The sequence below is a fragment of the Salmo trutta genome, chromosome 38, assembly GCF_901001165.1.
Source record: "Salmo trutta chromosome 38, fSalTru1.1, whole genome shotgun sequence".
NCBI classification, from domain to species: Eukaryota; Metazoa; Chordata; class Actinopteri; order Salmoniformes; family Salmonidae; genus Salmo; species Salmo trutta.
Genome location: NC_042994.1, coordinates 14,011,640 through 14,031,908, shown reverse-complemented (window position 1 = coordinate 14,031,908; position 20,269 = coordinate 14,011,640). Strand labels below are relative to the sequence as shown.

Below are 20,269 nucleotides of genomic sequence, written 5' to 3'. Positions count from 1 at the left end.
ATTTTTCAAGGATAAGCATAAGAGCATTAAAAGGGTAGAAAACCACTATAAGTCTGGTCATGTGTAGAAGTACAGCCAGCCAGAGTGAAGGGCAACATACCGGTTTGGTCAGTGCCAAGAGGGATACAGTTTATCCTGTGTCGGTGAGTTAAGTTTGAGCATCTTAGCAATACAATATGTTTTATACTGCTGTCAACATTCCACACGGAAAGAGCTACTTAATCAATTATACAGTGCATTTGGAAAGTATTCAGACCCCTTGACTTTTTCCACATTTTGTTACATTACAGCCTTATTCTAAAAATGATTAAATTAATGTTTTTCCTCATCAATCAACACACAATACCCCATAATGACAAAGCGAAAACAGGTTTCTAGAAATGTGTGCACATTTTAAAAAACAAACAGAAATACCTTATTTACATAAGTATTCAGACCCTTTGCCAAGAGACTCAAATTGTATCTCAGGTGCATCCTGTTTCCATTGATCATCCTTGAAATGTTTCTACAACTTGATTGGAGTCCACCTGTGGTAAATTCAATTAATTGGAAAGGCACACACCTGTCTATATAAGGTCCCACAGTTGACAGTGCATGTCAGAGCAAAAACCAAGCCATGAGGTTTTTCAGTAGAGCTACAAGACAGGATTGTGTCAAGGCACAGATCTGGGGAAGGGTACCAACAAATTTCTGCAGCATTGAAGGTCCCCGAGAACACAGTAGCCTCCATCATTCGTAAATGGAAGAAGTTTGGAACCACCAAGACTCTTCCTAGAGCTGGCTGCCCAGCCAAACTGAGCAATCGGGAGAGAAGGGCTGACCAAGAGCCTGATCACTCTGACAGAGTTCTAGAGTTCCTTTGTGGAGATGGGAGAACCTTCCAGAAGGACAACCATCTCTGCAGCACTCCGCCAATCACGCCTTTATAGTAGAGTGGCTAGACTGAAGCCACTCCTCAGTAAAAAGCACATGACAGCCCGCTTGGAGTTTGCCAAAAGGCACCTAAAGACTCTCAGACCATGAGAAACAAGATTCTCTGGTCTGATGAAACCAAGATTGAACTCTTTGGCCTGAATGCCAAGCGTCACGTATGGAGGAAACCTGGCACCATCCCTACGGTGAAGCATGGTGGTGGCAGCATCATGCTGTGGGGATGTTTTTCAGCGGCAGGGACTGGGAGACTAGTCAGGATCGAGGGAAAGATGAACGGAACACAGTACAGAGAGATCCTTCATGAAAACCTGCTTCAGAGCGCTCAGGACCTCAGACTGGGTCGACGGTTCACCTTCCAACAGGACAACAAACCTACGCACACGGCCAAGACAGCGCAGGAGTGGCTTTGGGACAAGTCTCAATGTCGTTGAGTGGCCTAGCCAGAGCCCAGACTTGAATCCAACCAAACAGCTCTGGAGAGACCTGAAAATAGCTGTGCAGCGACGCTCCCAAGCCAACCTGACAGAGTTTGAGAGGATCTGCAGAGAAGAATAGGAGAAACTCCCCAAATACAGGTGTGCCAAGCTTGTAGTACCAGTTACCAGCCCTTTCAAGCTTAACATCCTTATCATTTATCGCCCTCCAGGTTCCCTTGGAGAGTTCATCAATGAGCTTGATGCCTTGATAAGTTCCTTCCCTGAGGATGGCTCACCTCTCACAGTTCTGGGTGACTTTAACCTCCCCACGTCTACCTTTGACTCATTCCTCTCTGCCTCCTTCTTTCCACTCCTCTTCTCTTTTGACCTCACCCTCTCACCTTCCCCCCCTACTCACAAGGCAGGCAATACGCTTAACCTCATCTATACTAGATGCTGTTCTTCCACTAATCTCATTGCAACTCCCCTCCAAGTCTCCGACCACTACCTTGTATCCTTTTCCCTCTCGCTCTCATCCAACACTTCTCACTCTGCCCCTACTCGGATGGTATTGCGCCGTCCCAACCTTCGCTCTCTCTCTCCCGCTACTCTCTCCTCTTCCATCCTATCATCTCTTCCCTCTGCTCAAACCTTCTCCAACCTATCTCCTGATTCTGCCTCCTCAACCCTCCTCTCCTCCCTTTCTGCATCCTTCGATTTTCTCTGTCCCCTATCCTCCAGGCCGGCTCGGTCCTCCACTCCTGCGCCGTGGCTCGACGACTCACTGCGAGCTCACAGAACAGGGCTCCGGGCAGCCGAGCGGAAATGGAGGAAAACTCGCCTCCCTGCGGACCTGGCATCCTTTCACGCCCTCTTCTCTACATTTTCCTCTTCTGTCTCTGCTGCTAAAGCCACTTTCTACCACTCTAAATTCCAAGCATCTGCCTCTAACCCTAGGAAGCTCTTTGCTACCTTCTCCTCCCTCCTGAATCCTCCTCCCCCTCCCCTCCCCCCTCCTCTCTCTCTGCGGATGACTTCGTCAACCATTTTGAAAAGAAGGCTGATGACATCCGATCCTCGTTTGCTAAGCCAAACGACACCGCTGGTCCTGCTCACACTGCCCTACCCTGTGCTTTGACCTCTTTCTCCCCTCTCTCTCCAGATGAAATCTCGCGTCTCGTGACGGCCGGCCGCCCAACAACCTGCCCACTTGACCCTATCCCCTCCTCTCTTCTCCAGACCATTTCCGGAGACCTTCTCCCCTACCTCACCTCGCTCATCAACTCATCCTTGACCGCTGGCTACGTCCCTTCCGTCTTCAAGAGAGCGAGAGTTGCACCCCTTCTGAAAAAACCTACACTCGATCCCTCCGATATCAACAACTACAGACCAGTATCCCTTCTTTCTTTTCTCTCAAACTCTTGAACGTGCCGTCCTTGGCCAGCTCTCCTGCTATCTCTCTCAGAATGACCTTCTTGATCCTAATCAGTCAGGTTTCAAGACTGGGCATTCAACTGAGACTGCTCTTCTCTGTGTCACAGAGGCTCTCCGCACTGCTAAAGCTAACTCTCTCTCCTCTGCTCTCATCCTTCTAGACCTATCTGCTGCCTTTGATACCGTGAACCATCAGATCCTCCTCTCCACCCTCTCCGAGCTGGGCATCTCCGGCGCGGCCCACGCTTGGATTGCGTCCTACCTGACAGGTCGCTCCTACCAGGTGGTGTGGCGAGAATCTGTCTCCGCACCACGTGCTCTCACCACTGGTGTCCCCCAGGGCTCTGTTCTAGGCCCTCTCCTATTCTCACTATACACCAAGTCACTTGGCTCGGTCATATCCTCACATGGTCTCTCCTATCATTGCTACGCAGACGACACACAATTAATCTTCTCCTTTCCCCCTTCTGATAACCAGGTGGCGAATCGCATCTCTGCATGTCTGGCAGACATATCAGTGTGGATGACGGCTCACCACCTCAAACTGAACCTCGGCAAGACGGAGCTGCTCCTCCTCCCAGGGAAGGACTGCCCGTTCCATGATCTCGCCATCACGGTTGACAACTCCCTTGTGTCCTCCTCCCAGAGTGCTAAGAACCTTGGCGTGACCCTGGACAACACCCTGTCGTTCTCCACTAACATCAAGGCGGTGACCCGATCCTGTAGGTTCATGCTCTACAACATTCGCAGAGTACGACCCTGCCTCACACAGGAAGCGGCGCAGGTCCTAGTCCAGGCACTTGTCATCTCCCGTCTGGATTACTGCAACTCGCTGTTGGCTGGGCTCCCTGCCTGTGCCATTAAACCCCTACAACTCATCCAGAACGCCGCAGCCCGTCTGGTGTTCAACCTTCCCAAGTTCTCTCACGTCACCCCGCTCCTCCGCTCTCTCCACTGGCTTCCAGTTGAAGCTCGCATCCGCTACAAGTCCATGGTGCTTGCCTACGGAGCTGTGAGGGGAACGGCACCTCCGTACCTTCAGGCTCTGATCAGGCCCTACACCCAAACAAGGGCACTGCGTTCATCCACCTCTAGCCTGCTCGCCTCCCTACCTCTGAGGAAGCACAGCTCCCGCTCAGCCCAGTCAAAACTGTTCGCTGCTCTGGCACCCCAATGGTGGAACAAGCTCCCTCACGACGCCAGGACAGCGGAGTCAATCACCACCTTCCGGAGACACCTGAAACCCCACCTCTTTAAGGAATACCTGGGATAGGATAAAGTAATCCTTCTACCCCCCCCCCCCCCCCGAAAGATTTAGATGCACTATTGTAAAGTGGTTGTTCCACTGGATATCTTAAGGTGAATGCACCAATTTGTAAGTCGCTCTGGATAAGAGCGTCTGCTAAATGACTTAAATGTAAATGTAGTATCAAACCCAAGAAGACTCGAGACTGTAATCGCTGCCAAAGGTATTTCAACAAAGTACTGAGTAAAGGGTCTGAATACTTTGCTTTGTCATTATGGGGTATTGTGTGTAGACTGAGAGGAACAAAAATATTTTATCAATTTTAGAATGAGGCTGTAACGTAACAAAATGTCGAAAAAATCAAGGGATCTGAATATTTTCCGAATGCACTGTATAATCATTAATCAGATTGCCCTGGATACCAGACTTAGATGAGTGATAATTCAGCTCTAGAATGTTGTCATTCATTGATGAGACTGAATCTAAAAATCTATTGACATCCAGAATTGACTTTGTTTAGATGACCTGCGTGTGTTATAGTTTCAGAACCTGAGACAAATCTTCAAAGGCACAGTATTTATTTATTGGGAGTGGTACATGCATTCACATAGTCTTGATTCTGTCGCCAAAAATGAAACGCTAATTATCTGCTAACGTGACTATCATACAGAACCACAAATGACTGTTTCAAGTTTCACATCTCACCAGGGCCATGATGATCTGGATGAGACTGCAGGATCGAGGCCAAGGTAAGAATCTCTGGATTAACTGTGTAATGTTAGCTAAATTTAGTAATTCATAAATTGGCTAAAGTTGTCTAAATGGACAATTCTGTGAATTGTCTTGGGCAAGTTTTTAATTGAAAATGCCTGTTATCTGGCTAGGTAGCTCATGGTTAGTTAGTTAGCAACATTAGCCTGGCTAGATGGCTAATAGCAGTCTATTTGCATAGCCATTTAAATGCATGAGAAATGTATAAAAACAAGTTTATTTCTTTGGCTTTTATAAACCAACAGTCTAGCTTGGTAGCAAACTTGAGGAAGCTATGGCTAGGAGTTCTTGATAATGTTTGTTTGTGTCTGTGGGTGAGGGGTGGGTAGCCTACTTCAAGTACTACTTGATTTGTAGCTACTCTAGCTAGCTGGATTATTTTAGTCTGTTTTTTTGAGGTTTCAGAGATGGACTGATTCACCCTCTCGAGTCGAGTGTGTTTACTGTGGGAAAACATTGTTTGCTGTTACCCTCTGGACAGCAGATCATTAGTATGGGCAAGGTTATGTAACCTTTATTTATAAATGAATGGTGGAAAAACGATTGTAACCATTTCCGTGTTTGACCGCAAGGTTTTATGGGTATTATATGACTCATACTGTGGAAGGCCAATGTATTATGGTGCGTTCAAGACAACTGGGAACTCCGAAAAATACAGGTGAAATCATGACGTCAGTGTTCTTCAGGTCAGAAAGTCGGAGCTCTAGAAAGAGGCCAGAGTTCTCGAGTTAGAATTCCGAGTTGAATGACTGTTCAAAATTATTTTTCCCACAGAGCTATTTTTTTTCTCGCAAGTTCCCAGTTGTCTTGAACACACTGAAGTTGGAAGTCTGAGATTTCTGAGTTCAGTTGTTTTGAACGTGGCATTAGCAGTTAGGTCTGTATATTGCTATTGCTATGTATTGGACAATGAGAGGCTTTGAAAGCATCGGTCAGCCATATTGGCACTCCTCAGAAGAAGCAGTCCTCCATAGGAATGAATTGAATTCGACAGTATTTGAATTAAATGGTTCAAGGACAAAATTACATGCATGTAGCTCAGATAATATAATTTTAAAGTATGCATAAGGTGTCTGTAATAGAATAAACGTGGCAAAACAAATGTAGACATGAATAAATTAATTTATATAGCTTCCAAGACATTTTTTTTTTTACAATGGCGGGGGAGTGCCAAGATGGTCTGGTCTGCTCCAGTTAGTTATTAATTGACTATACAGCATATGAAACAGGAAAAAAAGGAGCGAGTGAGATGTTTCGCTTGCTCTTCCATCTCTAGTGAAGCTACGGGATGTGTTCGAGAGCATCCCGTCTGCACAGTGCTGCGCAAGAGTTGCCTGACATATTAAACGATCTCTGTTTACATTGTGCAGTGTTATAAGTTGTAGGTTTAAGGCAGCCCCACATCCCTTTCACTTCTTGTCAGAAAACCCCATATTGCACTACACTCAGGTGAGTATGTCCGAAACCAAACCACCACTTTGCATTTAAGGAAGTGACATCTGCTGTGCTTTAGAATGACTTATAGTTCCAGAAGTAAGATTGCAACTTTTAAGGCTTTGGGGCCAATAAGGGGGACTCTGAAATTAAATTGACATGTCAGTGAAGATCTTTGTCTGAATGAAAAGTATTCTAACAGAATTATTTTAAAAATGTATATATCAGTAAATTAACATTACTTTTTGTATTATAATTATTTTAGTTTGACTTTGACATCCCAAACTTGAAATGTCTCTCAGAACTTTTATGTTGCTCAGATTGTCTGGTTAAAAAAACAAAAAACATGAAAAAACAAGAAGACTAATACTTTTTTCAAAGCTGTAACTCAATGTGACTGATTTTCACATTCTTTGCTTAGCCTGTAAACATTACAACATGAGCAAAGGAGCAAATTCCACTTTTCTGGTGGTGTTGTCGGCTTTGAATGTCCTAAACAATCGATAAATCAAAGAAAAGAGGTACATTGTGACCTTTGTTAGTTAATTTGGTGGTAAATAAAAATTATTCTGTAGCCTATTGTATATCCATATTAATAATTTCATTTGGATATTTGATTTAGTGTATTGTTGAATAGTGTTTAAGTACACAAAAATTGTAAACATTACTATAACATTTGTTGCGGTAGGTCCTGAGATGCGTAAGAACTTGCACATGAGGGGGTATTTTGGATCAGAGAAAAATGTGATTGGAGATACAGTAATTCCAAAAGGTTTGAGAACTGCTGTTATACACAACCATTTCTGTGGACCAAATGATTTCTCTGCACACAAAATTACTACTGTACAACAGACTCTTTTTGTATCAAAAATGCATTTTTGCAAGTCTCTAAAAGAGTCTTCAGTTGATTAGCACATCATAGGTGCCATTTGAGAATGCAAACAGTTTTTTGATGCAACAGGTGCAAGACGCTCGGTCTGAACCTTAACATGCATCGCTTTCAGGAAGGTTTTGGAAGCATAAGGACATTATCTTTCATATCAGTGAGAAATAATTTTCAAAAAATGAAAGGTTAAATTGATACACACCTTGATAGGGTTAGTGTTTCCACATGGCCATATCTCAGTGTTACAACGCTTGTTTACGTAAAACAGACTGAAGACGAGGCGACCACCTAATTTATCTCTCTAGCATGCTCCGAACACCCAGTGGTGGAAAAAGTACTCAATTCTTGTACTTGTGTTAAAGGAAAGATACCTTAATAGAAAATTACTTAAGGAAAAGTGAAAGTCAGCCAGTAAAATACTATTTGAGTAAAAGTATTTGGTTTTTAAATATACTTAAGTATCAAAAGTAAAAGTATAAATCATTGCAAATTCCTTATATTAAGCAAACAGCACAATTTTCTTTTTTTTTTTATTTATTAACGGATAGCCAGGGGCACACTTCAACACTCAGATATCAAATGTTATTTGTCACAAGTGCCGAATACAACAGGTGTAGTAGACCTTACAGTGAAATGCTTACTTACAAGCCTTAACCAACAATGCAGTTTAATATATAATTATATACTGCTCAAAAAAATAAAGGGAACACTTAAACAACACAATGTAACTCCAAGTCAATCACACTTCTGTGAAATCAAAGTGTCCACTTAGGAAGCAACACTGATTGACAATAAATTTCACATGTTGTTGTGCAAATGGAATAGACAACAGGTGGAAATTATAGGCAATTAGCAAGACACCCCCAATAAAGCAGTGGTTCTGCAGGTGGTAACCATAGACCACTTCTCAGTTCCTATGCTTCCTGGCTGATGTTTTGGTCACTTTTGAATGCTGGCGGTGCTTTCACTCTAGTGGTAGCATGAGACGGAGTCTACAACCCACACAAGTGGCTCAGGTAGTGCAGCTCATCCAGGATGGCACATCAATGCGAGCTGTGGCAAGAAGGTTTGCTGTGTCTGTCAGCGTAGTGTCCAGAGCATGGAGGCGCTACCAGGAGACAGGCCAGTACATCAGGAGACATGGAGGAGGCCGTAGGAGGGCAACAACCCAGCAGCAGGATCGCTACCTCCACCTTTGTGCAAGGAGGAGCAGGAGGAGCACTGCCAGAGCCCTGCAAAATGACCTCCAGCAGGCCACAAATGTGCATGTGTCTGCTCAAACGGTCAGAAACAGACTCCATGAGGGTGGTATGAGGGCCCGACGTCCACAGGTGGGGGTTGTGCTTACAGCCCAACACCATGCAGGACATTTGGCATTTGCCAGAGAACACCAAGATTGGCAAATTCGCCACTGGCGCCCTGTGCTCTTCACAGATGAAAGCAGGTTCACACTGAGCACATGTGACAGATGTGACAGTCTGGAGACGCCGTGGAGAACGTTCTGCTGCCTGCAACATCCTCCAGCATGACCGGTTTGGCGGTGGGTCAGTCATGGTGTGGGGTGGCATTTCTTTGGGGGGCCACACAGCCCTCCATGTGCTCGCCAGAGGTAGCCTGACTGCCATTCGCTACCGAGATGAGATCCTCAGACCCCTTGTGAGACCATATGCTGGTGCGGTTGGCCCTGGGTTCCTCCTAATGCAAGACAATGCTAGACCTCATGTGGCTGGAGTGTGTCAGCAGTTCCTGCAAGAGGAAGGCATTGATGCTATGGACTGGCCCGCCCATTCCCCAGACCTGAATCCAATTGAGCACATCTGGGACATCATGTCTCGCTCCATCCACCAACGCCACGTTGCACCACAGACTGTCTAGGAGTTGGCGGATGCTTTAGTCCAGGTCTGGGAGGAGATCCCTCAGGAGACCATGTGCCACCTCATCAGGAGCATGCCCAGGCGTTATAGGGAGGTCATACAGGCACACGGAGACCACACACACTACTGAGCCTCATTTTGACTTGTTTTAAGGACATTACATCAAAGTTGGATCAGCCTGTAGTGTGGATTTCCACTTTAATTTTGAGTGTGACTCCAAATCCAGACCTCGATGGGTTGATAAATTGGATTTCCATTGATTATGTTTTTGTGATTTTGTTGTCAGCACATTCAACTATGTAAAGAAAAAAGTATTTAATAAGATTATTTCATTCATTCAGATCTAGGATGTATTATTTTAGTGTACCCTTTATTTTTTTGAGCAGTATATATATCTAAAAAGAATAAGAAATAAAAGGTAACAAATAATTAAAGAGCAGCAGTAAAATAACAATAGCGATACTATATACAGGGGGGTACCGGTACAGAATCAATGTGCGGGGGCACCGGTTAGTTGAGGTAATATGTAGATAGAGTTATTAAAGTGACTACGCATAGATAATAACAGAGAGTGGGGGGGTGGGCAATGCAAATATTCTGGGTAGCCATTTGATTAGATGTTCAGGAGTCTTATGGCTTGGGGGTAGAAGCTGTTTAGAAGCCTCTTGACCTAGACTTGGCGCTCATAACACTTGCCATGCGGTAGCAGAGAGAAGTCTATGACTAGGGTGGCTGGAGTCTTTGATAATTTTTAGGGCCTTCCTCTGTCACCGCCTGGTATAGAGGTCCTGGATGGCAGGGAGCTTTGCCCCAGTGATGTACTGGACCGTATGCACTACCCTCTGTAGTGCCTTGTGGACAGAGACCGAGCAGTTGCCATACCAGGCAGTGATGCAATGAGTCAGGATGCTCCCGATGGTGCAGCTGTAGAACCTTTTTGAGAATCTGAAGACCCATGCAAAATCTTTTCAGTCTCCTGAGGGGGAATAGGTTTTGTCGTGCCCTCTTCATGACTGTCTTGGTGTGCTTGGACTATGTTAGTTTGTTGGTGATGTGGACACCAAGGAAGCTCTCAACCTGCTCCATTACTGCCCCGTCGATGAGAATGGGGGCATGCTCGGTCGTCCTTTTCCTGTAGTCCACAATCATCTCCTCTGTCTTGATCACATTGAGGGAGAGGTTGTTGTCCTGGCACCACACGGCCAGGTCTCTGATCTCCTCCCTATAGGCTGTCTCGTCGTTGTCGGTGATCAGGTCTACCACTGTTGTGTCATCTGCAAACTTAATGATGGTGTTGGTGTCGTGCTGTCCATGCAGTCATGAGTGAACAGGGAGTACAGGATGGGACTGAGCACACACCCCTGAGGGGCCCCCGTGTTGAGAATCAGCGTGATGGATATGTTGTTACCTACCCTTACCACCTGGGGGCGGCCCGTCAGGAAGTCCAGGATCCAGTTGCAGAGGGAGGTGTTTAGTCCCAGGGTCCTTAGCTTAGTGATGAGCTTTGAGGGGACTATGGTGTTGAACGCTGAGCTGTAGTCAATGAATAGCATTCTAACATAGGTGTTCCTTTTGTCCAGGTGGGAAAGGGTAGTGTGGAGTGCAATAGTGATGCAAATTGGAGTGGGTCTGGGATAATGGTGTTTATGTGAGCCATGACCAGTCTTTCAAAGCACTTCATGGCTACAGACGTGAGTGCTACGGGTCGGTGGTTACCTTAGTGTTCTTGGCCACAGGGACTATGGTGGTCTGCTTGAAACATGTTGGTATTAGACTCAGACAGGGAGAGGTTGAAAATGTCAGTGAAGACATTTGCCAGTTGGTCAGCGCATGCTCGGAGTACACAAAGTAATTTAGCTCATCTGGTAGGCTCGTGTCACTGGGCAGCTCTTGGCTGTGCTTCCCTTTGTAGTCTGTAACAGTTTGCAAGCCCTGCCACATCCGACAAGTGTCGGAACTGGTGTAGTACGATTCGATCTTAGTCCTGTATTGAATCTTTGCCTGTTTGATGGTTCGTCGGAGTACATACCGGGATTTGTATAAGCTTCCGGGTTAGAGTCCTGCTCCTTGAAAGTGGCAGCTCTACCCTTTAGCTCAGTGTGGATGTTGCCTGTAAACCATGGCTTCATTTACAGATATCATTTACAAACAAAGCATTTGTGTTTAGTGAGTCTGTCAGATCAGAGACAGTCGGGATGGCCAGGGATGTTCTCTGTATAAGTGCGTAAATTGGACCATTTTCCTGTCCTGCTAAGCATTCAAAATGAAAACGGAGTAAAAAGTACATTTATTTTCTTTAGGAATGTAGTAAAGTAAAAGTTGTCAAAAATATAAATGGTAAAGTACAGAAAAAAACAACTTAAGTAGTATTTTAAAGTATTTTTACTTAAGTACTTTACACCACTGCAAACACCTGTGTGTAAGAGTAACTTGGGAAGTGTAGTTTCGTTGGATGGAGGCACCCATAGCTATATTGATCTATGCAAAACTGCACCAGTAAGTATCTTTTTTATTTGAATGATTCTTTCTCGCTGATGAAAGATCAGGGTCATATGTTTTGAAATACGTATCGCAAGCTATGATTATTGACGTTTCTAAACGTTAAATCACAGCGTCAGGATTGCAGTTCACGAGGCAGACATGGGCGAAGCTAATGGCTGAGAACTGTGGGGAAAAGGCAGAATGCTGCCTACAGTTTGAGAGCTAAAAGTATCCTAACCTTAAACATACACGTAGTAGTCGGAACTTAGAAACTGACATTTCCGACTTGCTAACTGGTTGTAGTTACACAGGTTTAATTTTTTTTATTGCATTTCCTTTAAAAACAGCTCATATTTTTGTACAACATTTTATACGCATAAAAACAGCATAAAAGCATAAAACACAGAATATTACATTTAAGTTTGTTAAAAAGTACATGTTGTTAAAACCAATAAAAACAACCATGAATAAAAATAATTTTTCTTGTAAAACATCCAATCTGTAAAAGCCATTTAAAATGTGAACAAATGATTTAACAAAAATAAAACATTTAAGACATGAAAACATGTTAAAAAAAAGTAACTTTGTTAAAAAGCTGTCTTCGGTCCTTTGTACAGGAACGGGGTGAGTCCTTATCAAGCTCCCCTTCCTCCTGCTCTTCCGAATCAATCACCGTCCTGTCCTTCGGGGCCCAGAGGAGACCCCTCCCCTCGGCGCATCGCCCTAGGCGCCGCAGCGCTGTCAGGCCGTGGCCGCCGGGACCTTGGGTGTTGTGGGGGACCCTTCGCCTGGGGTGGAGGCCCCCTTTCTTCTTTACCACCCCAGGGCTTCCGTGGTTACCATGGCCACTGCCTGGGGGGTGGTCTCTACTCGTTTCGCTACCAGCAGGTTGTGGGAGGACCACAGTGCATCCTTCAGACAGGTGTAGTTATACAGGTGCCGCCTTCAAACAGTTAGCAAGTAGGACATTTCGGAGTTTCATAGTTTCCACTACCACTTGAATGCACCATTAGACTTTTCCATGTTCTTATTGCCACTGGTTATCCATTATGTAAATGCTTAACATTTCATATTTTGACATTTGCAGGGCTCTACAGTGCCACCATTTTACTCAATTCAACGCATATAAAATGTTACGCATATTCAACAAAATGTGTGCGAACTGCAAAAGTCATATGAGCACATGTACGAGTTGCGGTTTATACCTGCTGTTTTATATCATGCATGTCCCGCTTACCTTCTGGTTCAAGTCCTGTACTGCTTTTGAATGGGCTTCCGGCTTATATAATCAAATTCTTGAAAATGGGGTCATTTCAGAAATGTTAAATAATATTCATTTACCTTTAACCAATGCCTTTTATGAAGGTTTTCAAATATGACAAAAAAACGCAATCAGGTAGAAGAAAATATAATATAGGAATAATTGTACATATCTTAATTCTAGGACAACGTTTTCATGAATTTGACAAGCAAAGATTGTTTTATAACTAAACTAAGATAGACCACAGCCTATCGTTTCAAATGGGAACAATTGAGTCATTGTGGGCAGAAAAGAAAATACGTGTGCAGAGCCAAGCACGAGTTAGTGAGTTCCTATTGGCGCCTTCTAGCACATATTTGCATATTTCCGTTAGGGAACGCCTACTCTGAAGTGCGCGTGTGCAATAACTCAATTCGCCTTTGCACTCCTAAACAACGCAAAAAAATGTTTTACTTTGGCAAAGGGTAAAGTCTACAAAATTTAGTCCACTCTGTTCGTAACTGATTTTTTTTGTTTCGTGAACCGAACTATATTGAGATCAAATGTTTCATCGATGAGAACGTTTGTATAATGTCGGTAAAAATCCATCTGGTAGTGAGTGGAAACGCAAAGCGGATGCTTCATATTGATACATCCGGTAAGATATCTCTCTCATTGTTCTATCTGTGATATAAGCTTGAAGTCCATTAATAAACAGTACGGGCCTTGAACAAGGAAGTAAGCAGGACTTGCCGTATTCAACGCGCAGATCAACGAGCCAATCGTAGCCGAGTTCAAGCTCGTTTAGCTGAACGCGCCAATCATAACCTAGTTAGAGTCTGGAACCGCGAGCCTTTGAGACGAGTAAATTGAGTGCGCCCGTTTTGACTCGCTACTGTAAAGGAGAATGAAGAGCATCCAATTCAATTTTAGGCGACAATGTCAACAGGATCCAGAGGAGGCCGGGTCCGACTCTGTCAGTGATCTTGTCGATATTGATTTTGCTGAGCCACCAGCAACACAAGATGAAGATTCGGCCAGCAGTAGCCTTAACACTGGCGTTGCCCCTGCTTCGCCAACCACTGCCGGTGGGAAACAATACAAATACAACGCACAGTGGGAGAAAGCTTTCCCGTGGTTGCATTTAGAAGGAAATGTTATGTTTTGCAAATATTGCAAGGCCGAACCACAACTTGCAGGCAAGCTTTCTTCGTTTGTGGTGGGAAATCCTCACTTGAAGAAGGATACTGTTAAAAAACACAACGCGTCGAAAAAGCACATTGAGTGCAGAGATATCCACATCATCAAGAGTACCAACGAATACCCGGTGACAGTTCAATCGGCTCCGAGGAGGCAGGTGAGGATTTCGGAAGACGCTTGATTAGAAAAGCATGCGTGATTAGAACATTTCGACCAATGATGGCGTTCTGTTATCTTCGGGTTGTAAAGTCGAAGCTCTAGAAAGATGTCCGTGTTTCCGACTTGGAATTAGGAGTTGGAATTACAGTTCAAAAGATTTTTCACAGTCGGGGCTCGTTTTTCCCCAGTTGTCTTAAACGTGGCAATACCTAGGTCTGGTTCCCAGACGTTACATGCACCAACCAATGGGTTCGTAAGTAACAGTTACTTCCGTCCCTCTCTTCGCCCCTACCTGGGCTCGAACCAACCTGGGCTCGAACCAGGGACCCTCTGTACACATAGACAACAGCCACCCTCGAAACATCGTCACCCATCGCTCCACAAAAGCCACGGCCCTTGCATAGCAAGGTCTCAGAGCGAGTGACGTCACTGATTGAAACGCTATTAGCGCGCACCCCGCTAACTAGCTAGCCATTTCACATCGGTTACACGTACAACGTCATCAACTGACAAATTGCTATAACATGTTTGGTTAGTTGAAAAAATACATGTGGTTAGCTGATACTTAAAATACTTATCCAGCCGTTGTAAGATATGGCATGCGTAAGCAACGCCTGTGCAGAGGAACGCGCCCATATAGCTCGCCAGCTTCTCCAACAGGGTTTGTGATGGCGGTCTAAATGTCTTAGACTTCACTCTCTTCAATCAGATATCAAAGGTCAACTGGATTAAAAGGTACATAAAAAATCCTCATAGTTTCTGGAATATTATACCTCATTTTGTTTTTCAGAACTTCGGAGGGCCTAATTTTTTTACTAAAACTGTAAATTTGATTCTACAGGGATGACAATGAATATAACAATAATTTTGTTAGGGTGTCAGGAGATTTGATCTTTTTACTTTATTTAGTCTGATCAGTAGAAGAATTCTCATTCTTAGCAATGGGCTACAATATAGAGTAATTACTGTGCTTTTCAGAAAGAACACTGCTGTTATTCCCCAGTTATTTTATTATTCCACTTCTACCCAGTTAATCACATATTTGAAATATGATATGCCTACTTGTCTTTGACAATTAATTATATTAGGCTATACATTATTGCTGCCATTCATGGACAGTTTTGAATAAGTCAAACAAATAAGCATTTGATATTAAATGCTCCAGGAATCAAATATTATTTGAGATTTTAGTATTGTGCACATGCTAGGCAGAGATGACAAGGGGACTCACTTCTCCTAAACACATCATAGTTGGCATAAACCACCTGAATATTGATATTCATTAGATTTTTAGTGGAGATTGGGTGATTTTGAGAAATGATTGTTATAACAAGAACATTTTCAAACAACCAACACTTGGGAAACATGGATCAGGGGTGGCCAACCCTTCTGGAGAGAAAGCAGGATTTTCTTCCAGCCCTATTTTTAAAGAGCGAGTTCACTTTAATTACAAAATACTAAATGTTTGTGGCCCTACCTTGAATGCAGTCTCATTGTCCATAGAATGCTATCTATGATTTGGTTAACCACTGCCATCAACCATTAATATTACAATTTCCTGTGCAGAGCCTTGGTGCACTGATCCTAGCGGTTGCCTGTCTCCCGATCTCATTTAATTACTGTCTGAATAAAGTGTCAAACCACCCCAAAAATAGGTACTTTTTTTTATTAGCATTCTTTAAATTTTATCCCCCAAGAATCTCAAAGTAACAAAGTCGGTGAATTTTGAGTTAATTTTCATTTAATATCCAAAGCATCCTGAATACACTTGACCTGTGTAAAAAAAAAAAAAAAAAATGTAATAAAAAAAAAAAAAAAAAAATAACCTGGTCCTCGGCCTAAACCATGTGAAAATATGTAGAATTGCAGGAAATTAGATTTAAAACAGTTCAATTTTCTTGGGAAGACCCCCAGTCCTGTACCTAGGGATTGTGCCAGGTGGCAATGAAATTCAAATGGCAAATCTCACTCCAATCTTTCTTCAAAAGTTGGCAGCCCTGTAATGAGTAGGATTCTGGGTTTTCACCTGCAAAAGTGATTGCTTTGATAAAAACGCTTTATCTGCCTTTTATGGAAAGGCAATGTATATTTCTGAACGATAGACCATGCAGCCTTGTTGACAACATGACCGGAGCAGCGCAGATTACAGTTCGATTTGAGAAGAGCGCTCCTCCCTCACCACTTTTCCCCGTTCACCTCACAGGCCATGGAGCGGTGCACCTCGGTTCAGTTTAATCCTTAATCAAGCACTGCCATTGCAAAGAGTGCTCCGTAAGCCACGCCCCAGTGGGCAGAGCTAGGCATGTTGCTTGTGCACTGGGACACATTCTATTACTGAGATGGGCCTTTCATTTTACAATGGGTCTGCGGCGGTTCTGTGTAGTTCATCTAATATATTTCAGACCATGTGTATTGCAGTTCATTTTGTCTATGACTTAATAAGTAAAATATCTTTGAGTAGCAAACGGCGAAACAAGTCCCAGACACTTCTCAATAGAAACTGTTCTGCCTAAGGGGGGTGCTGTTTACCTGAATTCTTTGGATTATCTAGTGACCACCATTCCTCTGAATAAATTTTGCTCGTTCACAAGAGACCTGGTTGATATTAAATTCACATTATTGTAATTGACCCTTGTCATAGACACACTTTGTACTTTTCACAACAAAAAAGACAGCCATTGTGCATTCATTGTATGTTTTGTACAGTCTGATTTAGAGCAAGTAAAATAAAGACCTACGTGAACTGGAAGTGTGACTAATAGTTACCTGAAGGTTGAGATCTCTTTATATCAGAGATGTGCCTTAAGGCGTCCACATACTTCCCAGCCGAAACAGTTCGGAAGAGTTTGTGCATATATTATGATTCCATTTTGATGTTTGTTTTGAACTTCGGTTTTGTGCCCGAGCACAGCTGAAAAAACCCTTACCGAAGTCTACGCCCCTTTATCGGTGATAGGTCAACAATAGGGATTATTCAATAAGTCTTTGTCATTCAACGAGAAATGACTAGTTTTCATGCACATTTCATTGAGAAATACTGCACCAAATATCTTAGATGTAAAATTGCGTGACTTTTTTGACTGAATTTATTACTGATTCAGTGGATGCATCAGTAATAAGCAGTGGATGCAGCAACAGGCAGATAGAGGGGGGGGGCAGGCACATCCAAGTGTAGGCCAGGGTGCCCTCAGCCATTGTCCTGGGAGATGCAGAGAAATAGAAAAAGAGGGGTTAGTGAGACCATCCCTAAGATCTTACTTATTAGGTCATAGATAAAATTGACTGCAATGTACTTGACTCAGATATATTAGCATAACTACACAGAACAACCGCAGACCCATTGTAAAATGAGATTCTATCGCCGTGTGATATCTCCTTACTAAAATGTGTCCAAGTGCACGAACAACATGCCTAGCTCCGCCCTCTGGGGTGTGGCTTACAGAGCGCTCTTTGCAATCTGCACTCGTAACTTGTACCAGGTCTCGAGTTATATCACCGCACAGACTGGGATCAGAAATCGGCTCTGGCATTTCTAACACACCAGCCCCCATTGAGGCCCCCACAACGGCCAATTTTTTTCCCTTCGACACTGGCGTTCTTTGTGGTGAATCTTTAACCTGAAGACGGACACTGTTGCAAAGCAACAGGTCGAAAAAGCACATTGCGTGCAGGGATTCATTCATACCAGAACTCAGGACATTTTGTAGGGTACAAATAAACTACAAACTGTTAACTATCATCAGTGGATAGCCAGATTTAAAGCACTGGAACTAACCCCTTTCTCCATTCTTAACAGAACAACTTTCCGGCGTCACATTTTACCTCACCTCTCAAGATGACGACTCCTCAGTATGACATGTCACACACGCTCCCTCCCCACACGCTGACCCGGCTGGCACGGGAGTGGCTGGCAGAGGACACACCAAACTTTGACCCTGCAGGGCTGTGTGTGGGGTCACATGAGGTCGAGGCCAAGTTGTTGTGTAAAACGCCGTGCAGCGTGCTGGCGGGCAGGCCTTTCTTCACTGCTGTCTTCACTGAGCTCAGCTGCACTGTGGAATGGGCACACACAGAGGGAGCACAGCTGGGTAAGAGACCAACTATGAGCCTGGTCAAAAAACATGCTGGAGGTTTTAGAGAATACACAGATGGCTCACAAACGTGATGACAATACACCTCAACTCTGATCACACTGCCAAATTCATTTGGAGAAGGTATTGGGGAAACAAGCTTTGAGTTGGCATTCACAAAATTCCATTGGAATAGATTCAAACTGATTACAATCTAACCATTAAATACAGTTCACTCACATGATGTTTGTAATTTTTAGGTAAATTCTACTTTGACCTCACCTCCACCAGGTCCGGATGCAGTGGCCCAGACTGCTGTGGTCAGAGGCCCAGCAAGGTGCGTCCTCCTCGGGGAGAGACCGGCCCTCAACTGCCTGGCCCGGGCCTCGGGGATAGCCACCCGCTGCTCCCAGCTACAGAGCATCGCCAGGGAGGCAGGCTGGCATGGCCATGTGGCTGGCACGCGTAAAACCACCCCTGGGTTCCGGCTGGTGGAGAAGTATGCCATGCTGGTGGGCGGCGTGTCCATGCACAGACAGGACCTGAGTGGGATGGTGATGCTGAAAGACAATCATATATGGGCATCAGGGAGTATCACACAGGTAGGCAGGGGTGGATGTCTCAAACTGTACATTTGACATCAACCTATACTATGTGGTTGTCGATTCCTCTGAAATCCTTTCACAAATGCATGAAAATCAGAGTGCAAGAATACATGTAACTCTTTCATATTCCAAGATGTACCATTAGCTCTGCCATTTTTCTAATATGAGAACTGAAGTTTTCCCCTCTGTGCATTTTGAATAGAGATTAATTTAGCGTTCTGATAGAGAACTGATTTGATGTAATACCTACCTGTGGGTCTTCCAGGCGGTGAGGAACGCCCGCTCGGTGTGTGGCTTCAGCAGTAAGATCGAGGTGGAGTGCGGCAGCCGGGAGGAGGGCAGTGAGGCAGCCACGGCAGGAGCCGACATCGTCATGCTGGACAACTTTAAGCCACAGGTGAGACTGATGAAGGACGTCCCAAAGACATCAGGGAAGTAATGTAGAAGAGGTAGAGACGTACTGGAGGGCTTGCGATAAAACAGAAGACATATTTCCGTTGGACATTCATGTACATTGGACTATCAATTAAGTAATATTCTTCTTCCTCCTGTATGCTAGTGCTGTGCATTTCGTTCAATCTCTTCTTTCCTACACGGTCTCTTCTGGCCTCTATTCCTCCTCTGTCCTTTCCTCTCTCAGGAACTCCATGCGGCAGCCCAGCTTCTGAAGGAGGAGTTCCCATCTGTGCTAATCGAGGCCAGTGGAGGGGTGACCCCAGACTCCCTGCCCCAGTATCTCTCCCCCCATGTGGACATCATCTCTCTGGGCTGCATAACCCAGGGCTGCCCTGTGGTAGACTTCTCCCTCAAGGTTCAAAAACCTGTTGCCTTTCCAATAATTTTCCAATCACAGTAACTGTGCCAATTCAGGATTTGTTAATAAAGTGAAAATAAAAAGCAATGGTCAATTTCCTCACTTTTGATCCTGGAGATGATCAAAAGAAGAAAAAAAATCCAGGAATGTTACATGAGATTTAAAACTGACCTTCAGAGATGGTGACTGTATAATTTCTATGATGTGTACAACTAATTTAGAAATCATTATTAAAACTGTGAAGTAAGACTGTTCCCTCAGTTTCTTTTGTCCCAAAGTGATCATTATCTATTATATGGGATATGTTTTAGAATCCCAAATCTTTATGATCCACTGGAAGAGAAGATTACAAATTAGTAACTAAGTCACTATACCTTCATATGGATTAAACACACTGCACTTCATCCACTAAAAGTTCCATCACCTGTTAAATGAATAAACCAGTTATCAGTATTCAAAACACTTAAGTTAAACATGCATAAAATGTCCATCTTTGAATTTCCATTATATAGACCTAATAATGCCATGCTCAAACCGCGTTCGCCTGCTCCATCGTGCGCAAAATGACTTTGTCCCCCTACACCAAACGCGATCACGACAAGCAGGTTGAAGTATCAAAACAAACTCTGAACCATTTGGGGACAGGTCGAAAAGCATTAAACAGCAAGCTAGCTAAATAAGACAAATTAGCTAGCTAAATTGGCAT

The 20,269-nt window shown here is 44.0% G+C and overlaps 1 protein-coding gene across 5 annotated transcripts; it reads left to right on the top strand.

Moving 5' to 3' along the window:
• Positions 1–6,075: 6,075 nt before the first annotated feature.
• On the top strand, positions 6,076–19,812 carry LOC115178478 (nicotinate-nucleotide pyrophosphorylase [carboxylating]). Of its 5 annotated transcripts, XM_029739686.1 has the most exons (6): positions 6,076–6,249; positions 12,093–12,397; positions 17,871–18,162; positions 18,436–18,746; positions 19,015–19,146; positions 19,390–19,812. In XM_029739686.1, the coding sequence occupies exons 2-6, from the start codon at positions 12,317–12,319 to the stop codon at positions 19,603–19,605; spliced, it is 1,032 nt and encodes a 343-aa protein (XP_029595546.1). In that variant the 5' UTR covers positions 6,076–6,249; positions 12,093–12,316; the 3' UTR covers positions 19,606–19,812. The 5 variants fall into 5 exon arrangements, with proteins under 5 accessions (XP_029595546.1, XP_029595547.1, XP_029595548.1 ...); XM_029739687.1 differs by lacking the exon at positions 12,093–12,397 and having other exon boundaries at positions 6,077–6,249; XM_029739688.1 differs by lacking the exon at positions 6,076–6,249 and having other exon boundaries at positions 12,328–12,411.
• Positions 19,813–20,269: the final 457 nt, after the last annotated feature.